We start from the raw sequence: 26,842 nt of genomic DNA, 5'->3' as shown, positions 1-26,842 counted from the left end.
CAGTGCAGTATTTCCAATGTCACACTGGGATACAACACTGAAATTCCCAGGTAATTAAAGGATCCCTATCTGTCTGCCAGACTGCTGCAGAAGGCATTGGGTGTCACTCAGGTGAGGATCTGAGAGCAGTGCAGGGAGGTCACAGTGACAGCCTGGCCCCTGGCTGGTGCCTCTGTGCCACCCAACCACATCCCCAGGTCAACAAACAGAGGGTTTGTAGGCAACTTGAGTTTAAGAAACACATTTTAGTATAAATACTATATTTATTAAATATCTTTACAATTTATTTAAATGTATTTACAGAACTATTCCTGCATAAGTTATACCTCAGACATGAAATTCACATAATTGCCTCTTGGGTAAGCATAGATGATAGTCTCATTTTAACAGCAACAAAAAAGCATCCTCAGGTACAGACTCAGATTTGCTTCATTGTTTCAGCTATCTTTGTCAGAAGCTACTGCATACAGTCAGGTTCTCCACACAGCAGCTGCTCCTCCCCTGGAGAAAGGATGGACCTTACCAGGAGATGGACATTCCATCACTAAACCCTCCCATCCCTGCCTGATCGTCACCTCTCCCTTCTTACTCACTTGTAACTGCCTGGTCCCAAATCTGGTTTTTGGTTTGGTTTTGTTTTCAGCCTGAAAAGGACATTTAGGACTGTATGTCGCAGCTCTCCCAAAGATAGCCCAGAAAACAGCAAGGAACCACAGAGCTTTTCCAATTCACCACGTCTTAGCCCTGCTCCACCCCAATCCCTACGGCCGCTGCTGCAGCAATCCCAGGTTCCTGGGGGACACAGCTCCTCCTGCTCCTCCAGATCCCTGCTCCCAACCCAGCAGCTCCCAAAACAAACCACAGCCCACTGCAGCAGCTCCAAGGCAGCCTGCAAACACCTTTCTTGTACATTCCTCTTGTGAACATTCCCACTAACCTCACCCCTAGCAAGTGTTACTGCTTCATGCATTGCTGGGAATTATTTTGGATAGGATGGGCCCTGTCATTTCCTTCTCCAAAGATCAGTTGTGCGCAGACAGCGTTAAGTTCATAGGAAAAAATCAGGTTTGATATGTTCAGAGTGCACGTCTTAAAAAAAACCCAAAACAATCAAGCATGTGATAAAAATATCAATTCTTTATAATACAGTATTGCTTTATAAACAGATGGAAAAGCTAAAAGCTTTACTGGTCTTTGGTGTGCCCGGTGAGGGAAAAACTCATGATTTGTAAATCAAAACCCAAATTTGTTCTTTATTTTAAAAAACCCAACAGGTCATGGTGTGATATGAGGCAAACGGCTTTGTGGACACAGACAGGGAGGAGCGGGAATTCGGGAATTCCAGACCCTCTGACCCGCACACGTCCCTAGGGAAAGCTCTGGAAAGCCGGGAAGGGGAACAGGGAGGGCTGGGGACTGTGCTGAGAGCAGAGAACAGCCCGGGGCCGCGGGGGCGTCGCCTGAAGGGAAGGGCAAAGGAAAAGAAGAATTGATCAAATCTGCTCTAATCCAGAAGCTGCGAGTAAATACTGGATAAATGTAAAGACACCCGGAGTCGGGAGAGAAAGGCCCCTCCCAAACAAGAAACAAAGCCCTGTTCTGCATGTGAATACATTCCTCCAAGACAGCCAGAGACAGCTTGTTCAGGTTAAAAACAACAAGGACTGACAGGTTGTGCAAAGTTCTCCACCACTCACTGTTCGTGTGTCGCAAAACTAATTAATTTTTCTTCATTAATATAATCCTCCCCATACCCTCACCAAAATCCTATTTTGGTCAAGTTAGGGTAGTTAAGGCATTTTGACGAGTAGTTACAAGGTGATTTAAAGTAGATATCTAACATTATGCCAATTGAGGAATAGCAGATAAATTACTGAAGAGCTCCCAAATTAATCACTTATTATAAATGAAATGCCTGTTACAAGCATGATGCACTGAAATATAGTAAAATGACATGTACATGGTACATGTTAAATGACCTTAAATAAAAGCTTGACATAGTTACGCAAATATACAGTACAAGTCCACAAAAATTCTTTAAACAAGTTGAGGTAACCTCAAACTTAAACAGTTTTAATACAATAAACCAGGTAGTAAAAATCTCCTCTTGAGAGCAGGCAAGATTCCTTACTGACCAAGTTTAACTGCACTCACCTAAACAGCAACATTACCCGACTTTTTATATATAAAAACATGGCTTTAATTTATTTCTACATACTTCTCTACCAGCAAAAAAGTTAATGAAAAACTGACCAAAAATATATATATCTTTACAGCTCTCAGCTTTCATATGAGCCTCAGGAAAGAAAAAGGAAAGCTGGCTGGAAAAGGGGGGACAAACGTGAGCTACTGTCATTGAAAAGGAAATGTCATATTGCAAAGTGGCTGTTAGATAACTGTAAACATCATTAAGGATCATTGAAACCCCCTAAACTTTAGTTAAAATGAAATGTAGGCTTTGCTGATTATTCATTAAGTTTCCATTTTTGCACTCGCTGCCACTGCCGCAGCAGAAGCAAGAAGGTGCCTGCTGGAGTCAGAAAGGATCAACTGGACTTAAACTGGTGCAGCATATTCTGTTCTACAAGCGAGAGTGGCAATTATTAACACAAATTATGTTTTATATCAACAACAGAATTATTTACCCAAAGTGAAGACGCTCGGAGTTGAGGATGAGCTGTTTTGTGCAACCTCCCACCGTAGCATTTACCATCATCCCACGCTGAGATGGGTTCAAAAGCTGAAAGACCTCAACTGTGGCCAGCTCGACTGTTTGAGACTGAGCTAGAATTTTTGTTTAAAAAAAATAATAATTATCCACAGCCAAAACATCCAAAACCAGGCCCATTATGGACGAATGATCTGCAGAACTTTTAAGATCACAGTTAAGCACCTGAAATCACAAAACACATTTGCATCCATATAACTCGAACTAGGTTTGTTTGAAATCTCGTACTAGAAAAGGCTCCTAAGGCTGACACCATGGATGGCAAGAGCAGAATGTTTACAGCAGTTATAAATCTCCTGAAAACCGGAGCTCAGAAACACGAAACCTCGGCTATCACTGGAACAAGACTATGCTTTATGGAACTGGGTCTGTAACACACCCTCAACAACAGCAAACGTTCCTAGGAAATAGAGTAATATGCCCTCGTGCAGAGGTGTTACCTACTGATCTAGTCTGAAAGGTGACCAACCAATCCTACTCCTTGGAAAGTCACATCTCTAACTGCAGCAACGCTGTGGGATGGATCCTCCCCTGTTCCGGACAAGGACTAAGCTCCAAGCCTTGAGCTTCTTCATCTCTTGCTGGCAGACCAAGACCAGTGGACTACGAGTGGTTCTTAGCAAGGGCCTCAGCTGTGTCTCGGGCCAGGCTCCGGGCTCAGGGCCGGCTGCCCGGAGCAGCTGGGGAGGAAGGAACAATCCTGCCAGCAGGAAACCGGCCGGGGGGCCCGGGGAGCTCGGACAGCGCCAGCACCTCAGTCTGTGTACTCGGCTACGATGGAAAGGAGGACGGTGATGTCGTCTGGTTTCCCCCCTGCAATGGAAGCAAAACCCCTCTTATTTCACCAAACCACAGTGGGGTGTCTTCTGATGATCTGTGATATTACCCATGGAAAGCTCTTTTAAAACTGGTTTAAGCATCCAAAACTTGGTTTGAGTAGACAAAACTCTGCCTCCTCCACCTCCTTTCCAAACTGAGGAGTGCAGTGACATTTAATAAAGCACAAAACCACTCTCCTTTTAAGCTCCAGTGAGATCAAACTATGAAAAGGAGGTCAGAACCTTGAACATTGCTGACAGCTGGCAGAGCTCAAAGCCTGTTTTCAGCAGACTCTTTAATAAATGCACAGAACACCTGACACTGCTTTGTTACATGTAAACTGCCATGAAATCAGATCTCCTCAGGAATTTCCATTGTAAATCAAACACCTCTTTAGCATCTCCAGCACTGTATTACCTCAGGTCTTCCTAAAAGCTACTTAACATTTTTATAATTATTTTTCAATCCTCAACAGCAAGAGAAACACACTCAAATCCTGGAGAAATGGCCCAGAAGAGAGGTTTTGCTATGTGGGAAGTCAAACCAATCCCTTGGAATCTGGAGATCTGCAGCCTCACTACTGAGTGTCAGAGCTTGGAGCAACACAGAGGCCAAGTGTGACAGCTGCTACCTGAGGAAAGGGGCTTAGGGTTCTTGCAGGAAATCCTGCTCTTCTGATACAGAGATGAGAACATCTTTACTGGCAGAATTTTATTTATTTATTTTAAAGTAAAAAATTGTTAGAAGAAAGGTGTTTGCTCAGGCTCTGAGCTGTGCCAGCTGTTTTGCCAGTACCTTTCTAAAACACAGAAGTGGAACCGACAGAGATCAGTACGGAGATGCCAATGATACAAGGGTTCCAAATTTCAACCAAAAAAACAATCCCAAATCTACCAAAGAATGAGCAGAACCTCAGCTGAAACACAGCAGTAAGAAGAGACCTTAAAAAAAAACCCCAAACACAAAACTACCCTCACGCAACCCCACCCACACACCCGAATCCAAGCAACAAGTCTTGTACGGGACTACTGGAGAACTCATCTCAGGCAGGATTCCTGGGGCAGGAATGCACAGATTACATTAAAAATAAAACAATCAGGGCACTGTGTTCTCTGTGCTCCAGCTGCTTCCCCACAGGAGGCTCCTCTTCTGCTGGGCCCAGGACGCCCTGTGCAGGCCCTGGGGGTTTTGGCAAATCCCACACGAGCTCGCTGCTCCTCTGCCAACCACATTTCCTACTGTTCTGTTTTCCTACAGGATTTTGGAACAGCAGAATTTCACTTTGCTAAAGATCTCTCCAAGACAGCACCAGTGGGAGGAGGAGAAACTCTTACCTCTGACATTCAATCCATTGTCACAGGCAAACTGTGCAAAGGGTGACATGTACGTGGGGTCATAGGCCAGCTCGTGGGCTTGCTCAGCAATGCTCCGTGCAGTCTGCTGGATGCTCTCATAGTTGGAGTTCTAAATTCGTAAGGAAAAGAGTTTATTCTTGTACAGAAACCTACAGAAGTTTCTGTGCTGATCTGTGTTAGGTTTGGAGATCCCTCACTGCCAAGTCATTAATTATCACCCTCCCTTGCAAACAGAGCCTTCCCCATCCTTTAGGCTTTGTAAATTGGGTCACAACTGTGGGTCTTCACAAGGGACAGCCAGACCTCAAATCCCCACCAGCAGCTCAAGACTTGGGTTTGGAGGATTTCCAGAATTTAGGAGCTTAGAAGAATAATACTCAAAACAGACTAAACTACGTCACCTGAAGGGAACAGGGCATTTGGCAGCTGTCCCTGCAGGCACCCTGCAAGGACCTTCCCTCCCTCCCGGGCAGGCTCTGGTGAAGTATTTGTTTTATCTTGAGTGCAAGTCTTGCAACACTGGCTTTCTCACCCCAGCTGACAAGAGCACCCTTGGGGAGAAGGGGGATTTTAAAGTCAGATGAGAAAAATGCACTAAGAGCACACACACTTTTTCCAGGCTGCATTTTAAGGACTTTTTTTCCCCTGTTTAAGCAATTCTGCTGCTTTCCTCCCAGGCTTTTCTCACTCCAGCCAACATGACAGACAACCACTGCTCTTTTTGTCTGTAACCATTTTTAAATGCCTTGTCATTTCAAGAGCCTTCCCCGCAGGTTTGGGAATTAGCAGGCATTTATGTGATTAACTTTTGGCTGAACCTCTTGGGGAACTCCAGTGCCTTTCCCAAACACACCAAAAGATGGAGCTCAGCTTTCTTCCACAAGGGAATTCCAACTCCAGTGGCCAGCCAGGACAGACTTGCTCTCTGCACCGACAAGGGTGTGAGGTGGCTGCAGCCCCAGTGACACATTAGTGACCTGTGGAGCTGCAGGATTAAGAGGAGGCCAAATTCTCTTGAAACCACACTGTAATTCTCTTATTTGCATTTCACAGCAAAATAGTTTCCTCAAGGAGTTTATACATATTGATATCTCCCTAAGTGTACTTTCCTTTCTGTAAGCAAATAGCCTGAAGCTAAATGTTCTCAGCCAAGTTAAAATATGTTAATGTATTCTTACTATTTAAAAAGAACATTTGTGGTCACTAATGTGGAAAAGTTAACAGGACTTTTTTTTACAGAACACTGAAGATTTTCAAGCACGTGCAACCCACAATTCAGACAACCCATACTGTGCCAGAATTACTGGTTAGAGAAGCTGAAAGTTATTTTAAGTGTAAGCTCACCCTCCAGTAACCCAGGAGGGACCTCTCTGTTTTCCTGTGTATCATCTCCAACCTGCAGGTGCAGTGTGTGGCCAAAGGCAGCACCGGCTATCTCCTCCCTCCCTTCCCCTCCCTCACCAGTTACTGACATGGAACCAGCTGTTATTTGGGAATTTATGCCCAAGCTGCTGCTTCTGGATTCAGCCTGGATGCAGATCCAAGAGAAAGCCCTCTGGGCTCAATGTCCCTTGCACTGCTGACATGGGATATTACCTAAAAAGCCTTTTGAGGATACAGCACTTCGGGTGGGGTTTTTACATAAAACACAAAGCTTTCAGAAGTAAAGGAAGTAACTGCAAAGATCCAGCCAGCACAAAATATGTGAGGGCTTGAGAACAGACACACTCACCTTCAGCTTTTTCAACTCCTGCAGGATCATGTAGTCGGGCATGTTGTCAAACAGTCCGTCCGTGGCGGTCAGGATGATGTCCCCAAGCTGGACGTCGAAGGACGTGCTGTCAGCAGCCTCGGGGCTGGGGATGGACACAGGTTAAAGGACTCCAGCCCCACAAAGGCCCCAAAGAACCTCCATCAGCACATCCACAGCCCCTGCTCTTCCCTGCTCTTTGGGGGTTGTGTAAGGGAAAGGAGTCATCACTCACTGTGGAGCTTTAGCACCAGCATGGACTGTCAGGAAAGCCCCACCACAGCCCCTGGGACTGCAAACAGGTCCTGTTCCAGCTCCCACACACAGGATTTGCACTTAAAATTCCCACATGAACAATCCTGCAAACTAATCTGCTTCAGCAGTGTGTCTCCAAGAAAACCAGCCAGCAGAATGGCAGCTCAGGGCTCCCTCCTGCTCATCTTGAAGATGTAAGAGAGTGATACTTGAAAGAACAATTCATAACAGGCCTGGCCCAAACACTTCAGTATTCTGAATCACTTTCTAATTCAATGGGATACGAAATATGTTTGGAAATCACTACCAGGAGACCAGAGTCTTTTGGAACGCTTGTGTCTAACACATTACACAACACCAAGAGGAGAAAATACCCTGTTTGGACATGAATATTGCTGCAAAATCTGATTCTCAAAAGCAACATAACAACAAACCTTTCATTTTTAAAGACTCTAAGGGGATCTGTAAAAAGGAGAAATCGCTGCATCTCAGGCCACCGAGGAGCTGCTTTGCTCAACTGCTGTGTAGCTTCAGGAAGGCTGATGGAGTTCAGATTGCCTGCCTATGCCCATATATAGCCAAATTCATCACTGAACTGGGACAACAAATAAAAAAGGACAGGAGAAGCGTTTCGACAAGGAGCATGAGTACTAATTAACGTCAGGAACAGTGCAGGAACCAGCCAGAAAGCTGTAATCATGATTCAGAGCTGAAGTGTGGGAGCACATTTATCTTGTGCTTTCCTTATTACTGCATGACTCAGATTACTTGGCTTCCCTGACTTCCACTGGACATAATCAATTATCCTTCTGCTTTTCGTTTTTATTGTCTTCCTACAGACGACAGAGAATTTCAGAAAAATTAAAGATTATTTTAACATCTCTGGAATTTCAAGGGATCATTTAATTTTAGTCTCACAAAGAGCTTGGATTACTGAAGGGTTCTAATTTCAGTCTTCCCCTCGGCAGTTGCAGGATGAAGAAATTAAACCACACACAAGAATGGTCAGTCAGGAGTTTCAACACTTAACCAACACTTTCAAAAAGAGCTATTTTGGATTAAAGTCTCAATTTTTACTGCATCAGCCCTGATACTGCATAGAATCATTTAGGTTGGAAAAGACTCAAGCACATTGAGTCCAACACTTCAGCTGCCTACTGCATTCCCTTTATTCCATGGCCATTCTTTGAAGATCCTGTTACCACCTCTCTATGTTCACATGGGGGATATCACTTTAATGAGCGAGACATTTTGAAAGCTGAATTTTAACACATATTTGAAAGCTGTTTATTTTTTAGTTTCTTTCATATTACATTCACAAAGTCAGGATGGATCAGCCTGACATTCCTAAGGGAAGACACAAGAAACAAGTCTGCCTTTGAAACAACTCATTTCTGTGAACAGATTGTCCTTTCCTCATACTCTCATTCCCAGCTTGGTGTTCTGCCAAACAGTTTTTTTGCTGGTTTTGGTCAAATACAATATGCTGCTGGAAACAGCAAGTTGGAAACACAAGTTACAGTCACATGTCCCTCTGCTCTATTCTTCAAGCATTTGCAACCTCAGTGCCAAGGTATCTAAATTAGCTACTCCAAACAGTCCCAAGGGAGCACAGGCAGGGATTGGAACCAAAGCTCTGCTGGGAAGCCCAGCCACTTGTCCACACTCCAGCTCTAGTGGGTGACATCTTCCCATGGATCAGAACAAACCCATGGCTATGGGAATATGCCACCATGAACAGACCAATAAATTCAGACTGTGCAACAGGTACAAAGTTAAGTACAAAGTGAGAAATGCTCACGTTACCCAGAGAGGGAGGGTGGCAGGTGCAGGACCTGACTGGATACGTGTTTATATCCAATGAGGTGCACAAGAGCTCCACAGCAGCAAAATCGCAATTTTTTTGGGAGCTGGTCACATGCACAGATTAAAAACTGAAGTTCCTCTTCGTCCTTACCTGTCACTTAGGACAACTCCTTCTGCTTCTGGTGGAGCTATTGACAGTTGGAAGGGAGTGTTGAAGTAATGCTGCTGCTCGTCGGATCGATGGACGACTTCTCCACCTCTGACTACCAAAAATCCAGAATCTCCCAAGTTGGCTGTATGTAAACGATGACTTGATCTGTCCAGGACTACTATACAAGCTGTGCTGCTCCCTACAAACACAGGGAATGCAGTGAGCCCTTCAGAAACTGCTTGTTCAATTATAAAAACATTCATCAAAGCTTAAAAGTCAGGAGAAATGGAAATACTCAACAATGCCAGAATTAATATAAAATAAAAGCAATAAAATGCTAGAAATCCTTGCAATACAAACTATGATTTTTGTGTAGAATTTACTCTTCCTGCTTTTATTTTGGTAAACACATTATGCTGACAAATACCTGTTTTGTTTGGCTTTATTTACAGTTTTCGTCCCCAACATATGTCAGCACATTCTGCTATAGGACTGGATTTACAGAACTCACATAAAATACTGAAATTCCAAAATCATGGAGATAATAGAATTCTAGCAGCATCTATACAATACTAGGAGCTCTCCACACATCAGCTCTCTTCACTCATCAGCTGTAAATAAACCACACCACATAAAGAACTGTTTGCAATTAAGTATTAGGTCCTGCTGCATTTCTCTGCTCAGAACATGAAATGCTTTTCCTCCCAGCCTGGCTCTGCAGAGCTTGCTTCAGATTTAAAAATAATAATTCTGTCACATCTTCAGAACACCAACTCTACAAGTTTAAGAAAACAAATGTTTCAGAGACAAATACAATTCCAAATTAAAGTAATAGCAGAAACATGATGTCAACTGGGCTTGGAACTACCCCAGCCATGCTTGAGGGCACTGAGAAATTCTCCATTCATTCACTGGGAAGTAGCCACCAACTGCGCTTGGTTGCAAAGCCACAAAAATGCTGTATTGCAAAGAAACCCAAAGACCTTCACAACAAACAGTAATCACTCAATTCTGCAAACAGGACAGGACAGCACAGCCACCAAAAGACCTTTCAATCCCCAAGAGGGGGAAATACAACTACAGCACTTCTGCCCCATATTGCCAGCCCGTGAACTGTCTTCACCTTCTACCCTCATCTTCTTCCAGCAGGATTTTCCAAGCACAGCTCCATGCTGGACAGACCACAAGCTTGCAGTAAGCAAAGCTTAGGATCAGGCTTGCTAATGCAGAAGTCCAGCTGGCTCCAGGCATTGCCTGTTCCAGACGATTCCCTTTCTAATACAGAGCTTTCCCTGCAATGCACTTGCCCTGAATCTGCTCCCTAGTGAAAGCACAGGACCTTCCCCATCCTTAATCAATGTTAAGTCAAAGCAGTATCTCTGGAAAAAAATTTTCCATGTGCCAGTATCCAAAACTGTGCTGCAACACAAGAGTGGTTAAATAAATAGCACAGTTTCCTCCCAGTTCAGTTTTATTTTACATTATTTGCTGCATCCAATCCTGATGAACTAAGTATCCAGGTTTACAGCACAACAGCAAGAAGTTATTGCTCAATGAGGTCTTCTCTGTTCCTTAATTTTAAATAAATTCTAAATGCTCATTGCTGTGGTAATTCCAGCACTTTATTCCTCCTTATAAAAATACTGTTCTCAGTTAAAGGAGAAACACTAAGGATCATTAGTTTCAAATTCTAACTCTATTAAGCAGAGTGTAACCAGGAGGCCATGTGTGGAATTCAGATCTTGTGACTCAGCACACGCTGCTTTTCAGCACTGCAAAGGTCAAGCCCAGCCGAGCTGCTCTGTCTCCAAAGGCACAGGGAGAGCTCTTGCCAGTGCCCCACTTTGGAGCTCACTTACAGCTACACCTGCTTTGCACAAATAAGCACCATTCAACACCCCAAATCCTAATGTAATTACTGACCACTGCTATTTTCGCGACACTTAAGGTCACTCCTGAGGTTCCAACCTATTCTTTAGGCGTATAATGCGAGAACATCTGCTCCCAGCTCAGCAGACAAGTTAAATATAGCTCACACAGCACTGCTCTGGCACAGGAGCTTAAGGTCAGGTGAGCTGTGTGCATTTTGTGCAGGGCAAACGCTTTCTTGGAGCAGAAGAGGTCTCATGTCCTTTAGAGAAGTGTCCCCTTGGCAGAGCTGACAGCTGAGACCGAGTGTGGCCTCTCTATCTGCTCCCAGTCCCCAGGCAGCTGAATGTCCTGTGTCCCATCAATGCTGACACAGAATATGTGAAGCATCTACTTCAGTTGGCTTTCAGAAAGGTCTGTAATGAATCCCCCCACAAAGTTTATAAAAATAATGCTACCAGAGATTGTATGATATTAACTACTCAGGTCAAGCAACTGGGGTTGAGCCCACTGGACGTAACAGGCAACAGGAGCAGAATAAGGCCAGCAATGAGAACTACCTCCAGTTAAGCCCAGAAAATATTTCTCCTTGCATAGCTGAAGCAGAAAGCCATAACCAGTACCACAAAGTTTTCAGCAGAGAACAGTTATTTATACATATAAAATACAGAGTGAGCACATGTGCTATGTGATCCACTGCAGAACTCGCTCTGCAAACTCTGGTGAATTCACCCTTCCCACAGAAAGCCTTTTATTTTATATATAAATACTCACACATCAACGCTCCCTGCATTACTAAATTAATTAAAACAGTTTAAGAGAAAATAAGGGTGCCATCAAGGCGACTGCATTTCTATATTTTCAGTTAATTAAGAGAAGTGGACTGCCTGCAAATTTGCTGTAGACAATGACAAGAGATTCAAGCACCCTTCAGTAAGCCCATGTGTGACACGCAACGCAGATTGAACTGATGTATTTTTGGTGCCTTACCAAGCAAAGGTACTTTGTTCTGCAGCAGCTCACAATAGCCTGCGGTGAGAATTCCAACAGGATTGCTTGGAACAAACCGTCCTTCTTTCACTAAACGTTCGCACGTCCGCATGAGAGTCCCTGAGAACTGAGAAGGGTCCACCCCGTAGTCTCTCCAGCCACCAACACCATCTGCCACCCCTGCAAGGAAACACAAAACCAGAGTTACCTCAACACAAATGGCTTCCAAAACAAGGGGTTGAATTTTTTTGCATCACTTATGATATTTAGTAGCTAAAATGTAGGACATGGCACCTGCTTGGAGAATATTTTTGATTAAGAAATAAATTTCTGTGTATTTTTAAGATAACTTCTGATATCAGCTCTCGGACAAATCTCCAAATATAATCTGAATTGCCAAAAGGAAAGTAGAAGTCTAATGCTGAGAATGAGGAAGTTGACTCCGCTAGAGAAAAAATAATGGGATATTTGGGGCTAAGATGGGGATTCAATCCCATTAACCTCTCATCAGTCCATTATAAGGGAAGAGATTTTATTAAAATTAAAAGTGAAGGTCACCACTTTAACTAGTACAGAAATGACACAGAAACTCTTCATGCTATTCAGCAGCACAGTTTTTCCTCAGACGACCTCCCCAGATGAAGGACAATGACTTCTATTTGGTGTTCTCAATCTCTGTAGAAAATAGATCTCCATTTTACAAGTGTTTTCCAAAATCCATGTAACCAACACAATGCTGGGACCTACCCCTTTCAAGGAGAGTTTGCTGCTTGCAGCTTCAGTCAAGCAAGAGAATGAAAACTGACTATGATCCAGAGAATTTTCAGTTATTCAAAATAACCTGGATATTAGAAAATTAGACCAATTCACCAAAACCTGGGAAGCTTCTAAGCAACAGGGAAAACAGTGACTGTGGTCATGGAAAGGGGGTGATCAGAGGGAGGTGAGCAGCAGACACATTTTCTGCTGGTCATTTGGTTCAAAAACTTTGAACTTCTTCCAATGGTCTAAATGATAAACACAAAATACTGCTGAAGGTATTATTTGAGATTAGAATGTTATTTTGTGGAAATCTTTCCCAAAATCTTTTTGATCCTCAGCATGGGACAAACCATTTCAAGCAGAGATTTCCAAAACATAGTAAAGCTGAAATATGTTCATGATAAAAGCACAAAAACTGAATTTCAGTGCTCAGATTGTGCTGAAGGACAATCTCCTCAAAAAAAAAAAAAAACTCCATTGTTATCAAAGGCATGAAAATGTGAGTCAGAAGATAAAATTCAATTTCCTCATCTCCAAACGCCCTTCACATGGGACATGGTCTGAAACTGAGATGGCAGGTTTAGAGCCGACCTTGGCGTGAACTATAATCTGACAGGAGGTTATGGCCAGATTCTGAACAGCCTATCAACATTAATCAGATTTCTCCCTAAAATAGTGCACAACCTTTTAGACACCTGCTTTGTCCCCCTGCTTTCTCAGAAGAATGTTACAGGAATGCAGATCCCTGCATTCACCTCTTTGAGCAGTCCCCAGGAAGAAGCTCATGCAAAAGCACCCAGCGTTCTCAGAAATTACTTTTCTAGATTCTTCAAAAACAGATTAATCCTCTCCCTACAGGTGTCACAAGCTCAGGTTAATACCGGATTAACCCTTTGCTATCTGTTGCCACACAGACAAGTCTAGAATAAGAGATCATAAAGGAAAGGTTCTAGATCTGGAACAAGAAACAGAAACTCAGCTTCAGGTTAACGATGGTGCTTTATGTGAAGTTACCAGATAAACATTTTTTCCTCTGCCCTTTAAAATTAACATAGTCCAGCTGTATTTCTGCACTGCTTCACTGACAACAGGGTTAATGCAATGAAAAGATGTTTGACAAATGCTGCCCAGAGCTCTTGGCTTCCAAGGCGGTTGCAAAGAAAGCTCGGCAGAAGTTACGGAGTTCCCTCAAGCGATCCAGAAAATCCTTTTACATCAGTTTGGGAAACACTGAAACACAAACACTGCAGCTCTAGCACGGAGTGGCAGAAAGCCACCACTGCAAGCACCTGAGAAGGTCAATTATCAAAACCTATTCAACTTTTAAAGGAAAAACAAGTATGCCATCTGCCTTGCTTTGTTCATTTCTTACTCCAAGCAGGAAATGTGAATCTGTAATCATGGCAGCACCCTTCATACTCTATCCTGAGCTATGCACTGCCTCTGTCTGCCTTCCTGTCTGCTTTTTGCAAGCTATAAACAGCTTTAAGTAAGCTCTGCCAGTGCCTTCCAAAGCAATCACCCTCTAGACATCCCCCAGCAGCTCCTCTGGCTCTGCTTGGTACCACACCTGAGAGGACACAGCCTGATCCCACAGCACCAGGACAGCTCTCCTGTCTCCCCACTCCACCCCAGGTGACACAAGCACTGCATCCAAGAGCAGCCCTGGGGGCTCCTTTTGTGACACCTCCACAACCTCCCAGCAGCTACCAACTCTATTTCTTGGCCTTGCCCCAGATGGAAAAGGTGGGGCTTTATAAACGTTTGGGCACAAGACCTTTAATCATCCTGCCCGACCTTCAATACAGTTTTAAAATGAACCCAGCATCTTCACGTTCTGCAATCTCTGTAACTGAACAGCTTCACCTGGGAAAGGAATATGTGACTTGGGAACAGTTTGAGTGAACTGCTATAGAAATAGATTAAATGTAAATGAGAATAAAGCTTCAGTAAAGTTTGTGCTATTTGATATACAGCAAATAAAGATTGAAACTGTTTCAAACTCCAGAAGTAGCAAAAACTAAAAACACAGCTTTGATTAATACCAGGTTTTCCCCTCTGTCATCAAAAGAAAATTCAAAGGTGTTGCTATTGGCAGGATCACTCCCAAGGAATAATGCCAAGCTCTATTTATATATAATACCTTTGCTTTCATCCAAGAAAAAAATAAGGTATGTATTAAAAATAACTAGCTTTTCAACAAATAGTGAGGTTTTCCTTTGAGCCATAAACCATTGAGTTCTAGTATTAAACATGTTATAAATTAGGAATCATAGGACATTTAAAACAAAATGCATGGCTGAGAATTGCTGAAACTGAACTGTACACAAACCTTGGATTTTTTCATTCATGCCATTCAGTAAATGAAAAAATTTTATAGAAAAAACATTTCTGTGGCTATTCCCTGTTCAGGCCCATGCAGAAATTACACAAGCATCCACGTGACAGTGCAATGTCTGCAGCTAGATGAACCACCACTGTAAATAAAGCAATTGAAAATTTCTCAGTAAATTACTTCAAAAGAATAAATACTTCTCAAGTATTTAACTGTATTACAGAGATTTTTCAGAATCTGAGTTAACACTCCTCTACACTGCCTTGCGCTGGAAAATACAGATAAAATACTTGCTGCAGGTGTTAATCCAAAAACTGGATTTTTCCACCTCCTCAAAGATTCAGAATATCAAAATATCTTTAAGAGAAACACCTGTCAGGCAGTTACAAGACAAAGCACAAACGACTGATGCTGCAGCACTGAAACTGAGCCAGGGAAGATGCTGCCAGTGAAACTTGTTAAAGCTGATTTCAAAATGCTAAAAGCACCTGGGATAAGATACCAGCTGAAATGCAAATGTGAAGTAGTTCTGCCTGCCAGCACATGAGTTCCCTGCAGAAGCCCAGGGAAAACCAGCCAGTGCTGAAAGCAGCAATATCTGCTTTTCACCACTCACTTGTGTGACTGAGATCCAGGTGTTCTGCCTGGCTCACAGCAAATATAAACTAAACAGCCTGAGAGTTCATAACAAAGCCTTGATACTGATCAAACCCTGTTTAATATAAATAATGTTATGAGGCACAGGTCTGGTTAGCTGGCAAATTAACCTGCCCACAGTCAGAATCCAAAAGTACCACCTTGCCCCAAAACTCTCTTGAGTTGGATATTTTGAAATATTGCATCAGCCAAGAATAAAAATCGCACACAGAAGCAGCAGGCAGGCACAAATGTCTCAGCAGGAGCTGCTTTTGCATGCAACCACAATTAACTTTCTAAGGCACTCGGCACATCCTACTGAACTTTCAATTTCTTGAGATCTTTACCTGAAATAGCAATGAATCACTCCTAAAAGAACATCAAAAGGATATATTTATAACTGAATTTTGCATCAAATATGGAGGCTAAAATGGTAAAAAAGTGCAATGAGTTGCACCACACAAGTTTGAAATATAGCACCTGGTATTTGTCAGCGTCGGAACTGAGATAAAATGATAAGATTTCTTGTTTTATCAGTGGTGGGATAAATCACACACCTAGACAGGCTCTCCATCTAAACCAAGCTCAATGCTCAAAGCCAACACTGACCCTCAGCAGCTTCCCTGAATCTGTAAGAGCCAAAGGGTGTCTACCCCCCTCAAGGTTTTGACAAAGAAATAACCCAGTTAAATACAAATCCCTAAGGACAGATGGTGTGTGACTGCTAACAAGTCACAGAAGGGAAGGTTACTTATTCACACTGTTACAGTAAAACTTAAACTACCCTTGCATGAAACAGAAAGGTTCTGCAAGAGTAACTGGGTAAGTGACAACAAGGAGCAAAAAGCAAAGGCAAAGTGAGCAATGATCTTGAGGAACAAACTGAAGGAGAAACAAGGAACTGGAAACGTTAAATTGTGCATCTACTCTCAGAAGAAAGCAACAGTTCCTTATATCTATTTTCCCCTCCTACTACAGCACACCTGTTCCTGAAGCAGATTTTTACCAGATAGATTTCCTCCCTATTTTATTGAAACCTGAGAAATCACTCAGTGCATTTGGGGAGCTCCAGGAGAACACTAAACTATAAATTATTTCTGCAGGCTTTATAAAAAATTCCCTAGTTACAACTACCTAATTTCTCCAGGTGTTCAGTGACTGTGGAACTGCTGGGGAAGGACAGGTACTGGGGACAGACACTAAAATAAATCCCTGCCAGCCTGACCCATCTCAGGCTCAGTATTCACAGCATGGATGAACCAGAGCAAAGAACAGGAGATTTTTCCAATGCTTCCTATGCATAGGTATGATTAACCCTCCCCTCTTGCACTGTGCTCAGCTTTGCTTATTTCCCTCTAATTTCTGACAGAACCTGCTCTTCCTTCAGGCCAAAATCTGTGTATAAATGGAAAACTGGCTGCCATCAAGAAGCATCAATAGCATTTACAGTTAGAAGTAGTGTTCAGCTGGAAATTCTGACCTCAATACTTGTGTGCAGTGTCCTTGCAGAAACTGTGGGAAAGAATAACCAGATATGTTTCATTCTCAGAGGTCACATTCTGCTCCAGAGCAGCTCTGCTGACACCAAAGTCAGCCAGTGACTGTTAATGGGGTGGTTCTCAAGTCTGTAGTTACCCTACAAATGCCAGCACTGATGCTCCCTCGTTGAACAGAAAATTTCCTGTGACCTGTTACAAACTAAGGCACGTGTGCAGCTCTGCAGATCTCTGATCTCTGCCTCTCAGGCTCCCTGAGCTCTCACATGCAGTAGGTAAAAGGTGACTCCAAGGGAGGTGGGCAGTGCTTGGCTCCTTCAGTGTGATAAGTTGTGATAAGGCAGCAATCTCTTTAACAGGTATGATACCAAATAAACCACTTAGCATAGTCCTCTATAACCTTCAGGCTTCCAAGGAAGGATCCCTCCCCTCCTCTACAGCTGCCAGAACAACCTTGACATTTCATCTACAAATCCATTTAGGTGGTGAAGTTTACTTTTCCTTATGACAGTGACACTAACAATATTCCAAGGCTTTGTCACTGTGTAGTTTAACCTAGCTCCTATGCAGGCTGCTGATAAAATTTTCAAACCAAGTGCAGTTCCTTTCACTTTAGAGTAGCTGCCCTGCAGCACCCAGACACTCCCCCCAAAAACTAAAAATCAAAGATTTGCAGCAAACAGAACAACTGTCAAATTTTAACTCTGCAGCGAACAACCAGTTTCCTGCTGCCAGACAGTTTTTCCTTACTCCGGGGAACAGAAATAGTTTGCAAGAGTCAAGTCACCCTGGCTACACCCAAACTTGTACCCAGCACAGACATTGTATAAGTGATGCTGTCACGGGATGCGCGCTGGCTGCTGCAATGTTTCAATAATGAGTCACACAACAGCTTGGAAAATCCATAAAAAACGGGCAAAGACATCGGGAGCCTGATAAGGCCAGAACAAGCAAAAATAGGCAGATCCCAAAATTAAGGAAAAAAACTATCACTAGCATGTGACATCTCAAAATTTCTAGAGGTGAAAACCTTGGCTTTAACTTCTGCCTTTGGTAATTTAGTGAAATGAGTGTAAAACTGTTTAAAATTTGGCTTGTTCCTGTGTAGTAAAAATCCTACTTGCATGCTAATGAGAAAAAACAGAGGTGTCAGAGTTTTGGTTTTCAGCTTTGAAAAAAAACAGTATTTCTGTCCTCAAAAGTTCCAAAGGCATCACACATTAAGCAGTACAGAACATCTCCCAAATCTCTGTGAGTGATTTCAGTATTCTGAGGATCTGAACACCCAAGACACTGGCAGTGAATGAACAAAAAGTACATCGTGGTACAAGCAGCAGAGAAAGGAAACACAGGCCTGAATTGTAACACTCTAGAGATTAACATTAGTAGTAAAGCCATTTCCTTTCCTTTAGGGTGATCCTTAAGGGAAAACTGTTCTGAGCTTCTCCCTGTGCTCAGAATGGGAAGAAAACATGAAAAATTGACAATTACTTTTCAGATAAAAGCAAAAATGAGAGACAAAACCCTCAAGGATTCAAGTACACCAGTAAAAGGCCTTATCAAGCCTTGAACAACTATGGGAGGACTGAAAGAACCTGAATCTTCACGAGCCTTCTGCTGATCTTACTGTGAAAGGATAAAGCTGAGACTAGAAGACATTGTTAAACATTCAGCCTTTGAACTATACAGCACACATACAACAAAAGAAGTGTTTAGCATTTTGATTCTGCTATAAACACACTGCCAAGTCAACTCTTGTTTGACCTAAGAAAATGAATCCCCAAGCACTCATGCCAAACGGCTGGGAGTAGTTCTTTTACTGCTCCACCACACCCAATCCATCCCACACAGGCAGGCTTTCCATAGTACACTGCTTCTAGAAAACACTGGCACAGAGGAATGTTACATTAATTATCTGGCCTGGCTTTCTCACTGAAGACTACTCACTCCAAGCGATACACCTGAAATTTAATGTATCAAGTGTTCGCTTTGGCTCAAATCATGTCAACCTCTTCCTTAAATGTCAAAAAATTAAATTTGAAACCCAACAGTGCAGCTGAGGCAGTTTTGCTGAGGTGCAGAGTTAGGTACTGAGGTAGCACAAAATTTATAAGGGTCTTAAAAAAAATCATGAAGGAACCTCAGATGTGTGATGGGTTTGAGGGCAGGAAAACCCTGGTGATGCTGAAACTGTCTCTGCAGCAGTGCAGAAGGGCTGGTTGAAAGAGCAGAGAGATGATGCCAGCAGCAAAAGCTGGGAGAAAACTCCCATGCCTGTAAACCTAAGAGCTACAGATGAAGATGAAAGAGCATCAAGTTAGAAGCATCAAAACCCACCTGAACATTGCTGGTTTTGCAGAAAGTACAAAGATTTTGAATTTTCAGTATGTATATTAAAAAAACAACAAAGAACTGACATAAAAATAGCTTTACCAGGGGAGAAATCCCAAAATCAAACAAACCAACAGGTTTTCTATTTAAATTATGTGCTTCTTGGTATTTAAGACATCCTGAGTCTGCTGCCCTCTTTGCTGTTTGATCCTTAAGTGGAGCTACAATTCTGAGGACAGTTTGTTTGTTTCCAAGTTGCCATGAAAATTAATGCAAAGACCAACTTAGAAATTGAACTCTCTGTTGATTCCAGCAGGAACACAAGACAAACTGTAGGTCCACATACAGTAATCACCAAATATGGCCAAAACCCCCTAACAATATTCAAATAGGGCTAAATCTGTCTCTTCCCCACACAGAGAGTCCACTTCAAAGTACAGGAGATCCTGCATTTCTCTTAAGGGCAAACACCAATTGCTCAGTTATCTATCAGTGCTGGTCTAGCATGAACTTTAAAGGCAGCCAGGGTTAGTCACATGCTAAAGGAAGGGCATCCAACAGCTAATTCTAATCCCAAAAAATTTATCTGGAAGAAGCACCACAGGGAAGATGATGAGTGTCTAAAATGCACCCAGCAACCTTCCACATCTTGAGAGCTCTGGCATCACTCTTACAGTAACAGCTTCCTTGAGAATAAGCAGCAATAACTGTTACCTAGCACCAACTTGCAGCTTCCTGAGGAAAACCTCTCGCTCAGTTAAATGGCAACCAAGTTACAATGACAGCGCCAAACAGAGGAACCACCAACCACTTTCACAGCAGGAGACAGCACAGTGCAACCCCACAGGTTTAAAATAAATAAATGCAAAAACAATAACAACAACAACAAAAAAAAACCACCAAAACCACGGGCAGTGGCAGGGAGAAGGAAGCTTTTTTTTAAGTGTCAAAGTTTTGGTAAAAATTTGCTTCTGGCAGTTACACCACGACGAACTTGTGCAGAGTATCAGTCAGCCAAATTCAACCTTGAGTACACAGGAGAAAGGTCAAAGCACTGTCAAAAGCAATGTTCTTTAGTCTAAAGATTCTACTGATTATCCATAATTATTCACTACTTCTAAAATTTGAACCCTTAAGATTCATTTCGCCAGTGATTCTGAACCGGAGAGTGCAATCAGGCCAGAACAAAGAACGAAACTGAAGTTTGACATTTGATTCCAGTCTCAATGTCACTCTGCCTTTCACTTGACAAGGACATTGCACGCCTTAAAATCAGGAAGTGCCTGTTCAAGTGATCTTGTATGCTTAAATGCAATGTATGTACACGGGGCTCAGGTTTTAAAGAAAGACGGAAACTGAAACGAACTGGGAAGTGTTTCTCTGAGTTTTGGAGCCACCAGGCCTTACAGGCACCCACAGGTGAAACGCCCAGACTGGGCCCGGACACCCGGCACACACAACCCCCCATGCTAAAGGCAGGGAGAGCTGCAACAAAGAGCCCGAGAGCTTCCTTGGGAAGCTAAAAAAGCGAAGTCACGGTGACAATGACAGGCAGAACCAGCTCCTTTGTCTGGGACCGGGGGTTGAGCCGCTCGCCACGTGCAGCTCCGGGAAGAAGGAGGAGGAGGAGGAGGAGGAGGAGAGGGCCACACCGCGAGGCCGGAGCCACCTTAGCCCCCGGCCCGGCCACTCACCCAGCACATCCGCGGTGCGGTGCCGCGCCACGAAACAGGCGTCATCCCCGTAGCACATGCCTTTCTTGAGGATGCCCTTGCGGAAATCTTTGCCGAAGCCACAGCTGGCCGTCACCAGGCTGTAGTCGCGGGAGTCCGTCTGCGAGAGGCCGCCCAGGACCGCCCGCGCCACCAGCCTGCCGTAGGAGAGCACCGAGAACATGGCGTGGGGCGCCCAGCAGCCGAGCGCCAGGAACGCGGGGATCCACCGGCGCAGCCGCCTCCTGCCCGCCGAGCGCCAGCCGCAGGGCGCCAGCCTTCCTTCCCCTGCCCGCCGGCCCGCGCCGCCGCCGCTCCGAGCCCTGCCCGCCGCGGAGCCTCGTCCGTCCGGCCGCGGCTGCCGTTCACCCGCCCTCGCTGCCCCTCACGGGCCGCGCGCTGCCCCTCACGGCCGGGCTCGCCGGCAGCGCCCCCGCCTTCCGCGCCACCCTCCCCGCCCCCCGAGGGGGGCCGTGCCAGCTCCCCGCTGCCCGCGGAGCTCTCGGGGCTCCCCTCCGGGCTCGCTCCCCGCCGCCCGCCGTGCCCGGTCAGAGCCGCCCGCGCCGCCCCCGCGCCGCGCCGCCCGCCGCCGCCGCCATCTTCGCCGCGCGTGCTGAGGCAAGGTGAGGGCCCCGGCGCTGGGCGGGGCGCGCGGCCGGCCCCGCCCCCGCAGCCCGCCTCCCGGCGCGCGTGCGCGGCGGCGGCGCGCGGCCGCGCCCCCGCCCCCCATTGGCTCTCCGCCCCGCCTCATTTGCATGTTGCGGGACAATAACAGCGGGCGGCTCCCGGCAGCCCCCGCGGCGCCGAGCGGGGTCCGCGCCCCCGCCCCCGCCGGCTCCCTGCCGCAATTAGCGCAATTAACGTTCTCACACCGGGCACAGCGCGGCTGCGCCTAACCCACATACTTGCCCTCCACGCCCCGCGCGTCTCGCGTGCTCCGAATAACTCGCGGGGACTCGCTGGCCGCCGGTGCTTCGTGCCTGCTGAGGACGGTTATGTGAGTCACGCCGCGCAAAAAATGTGTTGGGTTTTGGTTTTTTTTTCCCCCAAGGATGACTCGCCCTGTTCTGCCCGGCTCGGTGCGGCCGGGGACACAGCCAGCTCAGCGCTCTGCGTGAGAGGCTTCTCTGCAAATCCGTGGCAAGGCTGGCAGTTAATCCATTTTGGTTAAGGAACGTGAAATGCCAAACAAAAGCCTCACGAGAAGGGTGTGTTGTGTGTGCAGTCATCGCTCAAACCCCATAAAATCACGTTAATTGTACTTGAGAGTGACACAAAGCTCTCAGCTGGGCATCTTCAACAGCAACAACTTCAAGGCATCAATGTCGCAAAGGCCCGCAATACTCAAAAAGACCCAAATCCTCATTTTCTGCAGCTCGGTTTTCCGTGCTGCTCGTGGGTGTGCAAACAATGATTTTGTCCCCTTGGAAGTTCCCAGCAGGTTGCTTTGCAAAATCGTTTAATTCCTCTGGGTACAGGCACAAGAGGCTGCTGCCACTTGCATAACCCGAGACAACAAACAATAGAGGTGGAAATGCAGCAGAGGCAAGTGTGAAACCTGCCCCCAGAGCTGCCTGCAGTGAAAGGAAGAACTCTGCCACAGCTGAAGCACCCTCATTATCCCAAGAGAGGCATTTTGCTCCCTGTGCACTTGGACAGAGACTATATTACCCCCCTTATACTGCTAAAGGCTTAAGCAATGTGTAGAATTATCCAGTTAACGCTGAAATTGTATCCAAACTTATTTAAAAATTAATCCTCCTGTTAAAACAGGGAGAAATGAACACGAGGAGCAGCCCAGGCCCAGTGTGGTGGATTAGGGAATGGCTGCACAGCTGAATGTGCCAATGTGCTGGAGATAAGGGCGTGCTGCTGCCAGGGCCCGGCAGGGTGTGAGAGCAGACAAACAAGGTGGCTTCTCTCAGTGCCTCACACCCTCCTTTATCAGCAAAGGGAAGCACATATTTGCAGAGCTTCCCCCACAGAATCATTCTTTCCCTTCCTTGAGTCTCATTCTTCCTCCTCCTTGTCCCGGTCCTGTCTGGTTCAAGTCCAGCCTGGTCTAACCCCTTGCTCTGTGCTGCTGCCTGCAGTGCCCTGAGGCAGCTCGGGTTGCTGCAAGGTGACCTGTCCTGCATCACCTGGCTGTGCTGCTCAGCCCACAGCTAAAGCCCAGTTCTCCATGCCTCAATGCCGACTTTTCCAGGGCTGGAAGGGTTCTCTCTGTGCCACTTCGCCCAGCAACCACGGCTCAAACGCTGAGGAACATCGTGAGCTCAGGGCTGACAAACTCACTTGGCAGAGCACGACTCTGTGCTTCCCTAAGTGCCCCCAAGCCAAGGCACACCAGGAGCTCTTCACACTCCTCCACCCATGAAAGTCTTTGAAACAGCCTCCCTGGGGAAGTGGTGGAGTCACAAACCCTTGAAGAGATCAAAAAACAAGTAGATGTGGCACTTTGTGACACCGTTTAGTGGCATGGGGGTATTTGGTCAAAGGTTGGGCTTGATCTCGGAAGTCTTTTCCAGTCTTAATGGTCCCATGATTCTACTCCAGGTCACCCACCCAAGTCTGTCCAGACAGCCAGACAACCTCATCATTTCCATGGTAATTAGTAACCTCTGATGAACTCTGTCACTCCTGCAGGAGGATGTTGTGCCCAGATGAAAAACTGCTCCTGGTTTTCATTCAGAGGATATCTGGGCTCCTGTTAGACAAAAACCCAATTATTTTTAATAAAATACTTCAGAACTGGTTTTCTTCACTGTTCAGTGTCAGTCTGGATAGTTCTCCCTGTAAATCCCTCCCAGCCCATGCCCTGCTGCCTTACTCAGTGTTATTCTTGTACCCTGAGAGTCAATATCCTGCCAAGTGATATTTGTTTAAAATTCCCCAATGCACAAATTTGGCACAAAAACTGGACCAAAGGGCATCCCCCTGGTTACTGCAGCTGGGTGGAATCTTCCCACCTCAAAGTCCAAGATCTATTTACATCAGCTCACTTAAGCTGCAAAAACAAAATGAACTCTTCCTGCTAGGCTTGTCCAGACCAATAAATGCACTGGGGAGTGCAAAACAGAAGTGCTGCACAAAGGAATCAACTGCTGGAGGCACGAGCAGGTTTCCAGCTTGTTTTAAAACTGATTCACTCATAGCTGATGTCAGTCCTTCCAAGTATCTGAGCCCTGAGATTGGAGTGTGATAAATATTACCTGTAATGCCATCTGCTGTACAGACTGCCTCAGCTCCTCACTATTTATTAAAAGGCTAATCTTGTGCTGGACCAAAATGCAGTTTATTTCAGCCTGGTTTGACTTTGTTTGGACTCTTAATTCCAAATGCCTGTCCACTTGGACTTTTAAAGTGATCTGTCATAGGGCAAACCCCGTGTTACCTCTGAAAAGATGAAATTCAAGACAGCACAGTTGGATTAAAAAGAATACTAATGTGAGGAGGACAACATGAGACTTCCCACATGACGTGTCAAGAGAAGATGCAAAGTCAGAAGATCACCAACAGGAATCACAGAATGGTTTGGATCAAATATCATCTCATTCCATCCCTTGCCATGGGCAGGGACATCTGGGACACTCCCAGGTTGCTCCAACCTGGCCTTGCACACTTCCAGGGATGGGGCAGTCACAGCTTCTATAATGCTTAAATGCACATCAGAATCTTGCTGCTGAAACTGTAATTGAAACAGTAATAGAGTAAATCCCTGAATGTGTTTTTTAATAAACAGGCATCTCCTGCCTCTCAAATTGCTTGAATTTTCATTTTACAGGACCTCCCACATAAGGATCACAGTGCCCTTTTTAATTATTAATTAGCTCATGTTGACAGAATAAATTAAAATCTCTCTGATGGAGAACAAGCATTATGTATTGATGCCCTGATCTTATCCTACACACTTGGAGTTGCTCTTTGGAACCTGTTTCAGAAGTCCAATACCAGGCTGAGTTTTCTGGTGGGGGGTTTCTCAAATTGTTTTTCTTAGATGTCTTGCCTTTCTCTGTTTTTTTTTTTTTTTTTTCTATTACAGCAAGTATTTTAAGTGGATTTAGGTGAACTGTTGCTGTGAGTGAAGCCCTAAAAAAAAAAGGTCACGAGAAAACCAGATTAATTCCATCCTACTTTGCTTTTGAACAGTTGCCCACTTCTATTCCATTTCAATGGTAGATGCAGTAAGAATTAATACCTCTTTATTCATCCAGCTCCTGCCCACATTCATCCAGGGTGCAATCTGTGCTTTCAGATTTCAGCAAGGCTTGGTTTTCATCTTGGAGTTGGTCCCCTGTGCACCATCAGCTTTGCCATGTAATTCCCGATGCAAGAAGAATTTATTAAATTGTTTTCCCCTGTGCAATGTCATCAGCCCTCTTCTACTGATTTTAAAGGCATGAGAAACATGTAAACTAACAAATAGAGGTGTTTTAGTATTAATTATCTCATGACACTGCAGTGGAACAAGGACACAGATCACAACCAGTGACGATAAAATAAACCAAGCACCACTCTCCCTCCAAGCCTGCAAAATAATTTCCAAATTTCCAACTTTGTAGGACTTGTAGGGAGGAGAAACATCTCCATCCTTGTTAACTGACCATGTGGGAGTTTAGTCAAGGAAGTTGAAGGTGCTGTAAGGCCCTAAACCAGCTCCATCCAGAGGGAGGTTGTATCTCAGCCACGTGTTCCAGCTGTCCTTCCTGCAGGATTGCCTCTCTTGTTGTTCCTTTGTTGTGGGACAGTGAAAGAGATGCAGCTGTAAAGATTCCCAGGATTTCCTCCAAACGCAGGCACATATCCTCTCCAGTGGCTGCAGCCAGTCCTGGTACAGCCTCAGTGAAAATAAAGCCCTGTGGTGCCATTTTCACCGTTTCACAGGTCCGTTTCAAAATGGAAGTGTGTGGTCACTCTAAGTTTGAAAAAAATAACAAACCCAACACCAGCAGCAGCATTTTGGCCACCTCAGGAACAGCAAACAGACTGAAAACACCAGTTCTTCATCCCCATGGAAGAAGGTAAAACCAGAGATTTTGGGTTATATCTCACAAGGAAGGCAGGCTGGAGGTTATTTTTGGCGAGGTTATTTTGGGGTGCAATTTCTGAGGCAGAGTAGAGCACAGGGGGTTCTCACCTTTTGTGTCACTGTGTCCTTGGAGGAATGAGGCCATTCCAAGGATGACTCCAGGATTTTGTTCCACATGCCTGGAGCTTTTGAAACCCATTGGTCACCAGCTCTTTGATAATATCAAACAGCCTCGGCAGAGGAGGGCTCTCTGGAGTTATTCCCATTTTCAGTGGGTGCAGCTGGAGTTTTTAGAGTTCTGAGAGCTTTTGTTGCCTTCCCTTCAAGTTCACAGTAATGAACCTGATCAGGGAAATAAAAACAGATAAAAGAATTTTTAAGGCTGGGAATGATCTAAGGAACAATGATCATTTAGTCACTCTCTAGCGCGGTTTTTTTTCCAAACTAGTAGCAAAATAGAGTAATTTAGGTTGAAAAAGACCTCAAAGATAACAGCGCACATAAAAAGATTACTAATAAGATTACTGAATATGCTAAGTACTGAAGACACACGGCATCTTCAAAAGGAGAAACTTCAACAGTTTAAAAATTGCTTTAGGAAAAATTACTAAAAAAATTTTCCAAAAGTGTTGTGAAATATAGTTATAGATATGTAGACTATATATCTATATAAATATATAATATTTTATATCTTGCAAAGGGCCATTCCCCAATATTTTTTTTTTATGCGTGGCCTTCCAATAACTTTTTCCCAAACCACCTACGTGGGTTACACTTGGATCACTACACCTGAAACCCTTCCCGTGGCTCTGAGGGGG

At 44.6% G+C, this 26,842-nt stretch overlaps 1 protein-coding gene across 1 annotated transcript; it reads right to left on the bottom strand.

Annotated features, from left to right (window-relative positions):
- Positions 1-243: 243 nt before the first annotated feature.
- Positions 244-21,301, bottom strand: PPTC7 (protein phosphatase targeting COQ7). The gene is made up of 6 exons (XM_021544629.2): positions 20,978-21,301; positions 11,724-11,903; positions 8,865-9,063; positions 6,635-6,758; positions 4,882-5,011; positions 244-3,541 (listed from the first exon to the last, which is right to left on the bottom strand). Exons 1-6 carry the CDS (start codon positions 21,177-21,179, stop codon positions 3,483-3,485), a joined length of 894 nt encoding a protein of 297 aa, XP_021400304.1. The 5' UTR covers positions 21,180-21,301; the 3' UTR covers positions 244-3,482.
- Between the last annotated feature and the right edge of the window lie 5,541 nt (positions 21,302-26,842).

This window comes from Lonchura striata, chromosome 18, assembly GCF_046129695.1.
Source record: "Lonchura striata isolate bLonStr1 chromosome 18, bLonStr1.mat, whole genome shotgun sequence".
Lineage (NCBI taxonomy): Eukaryota > Metazoa > Chordata > Aves > Passeriformes > Estrildidae > Lonchura > Lonchura striata.
The sequence above is the reverse complement of the archived record's forward strand: the minus strand, read 5'-3'. Positions and strand labels throughout refer to the sequence as shown.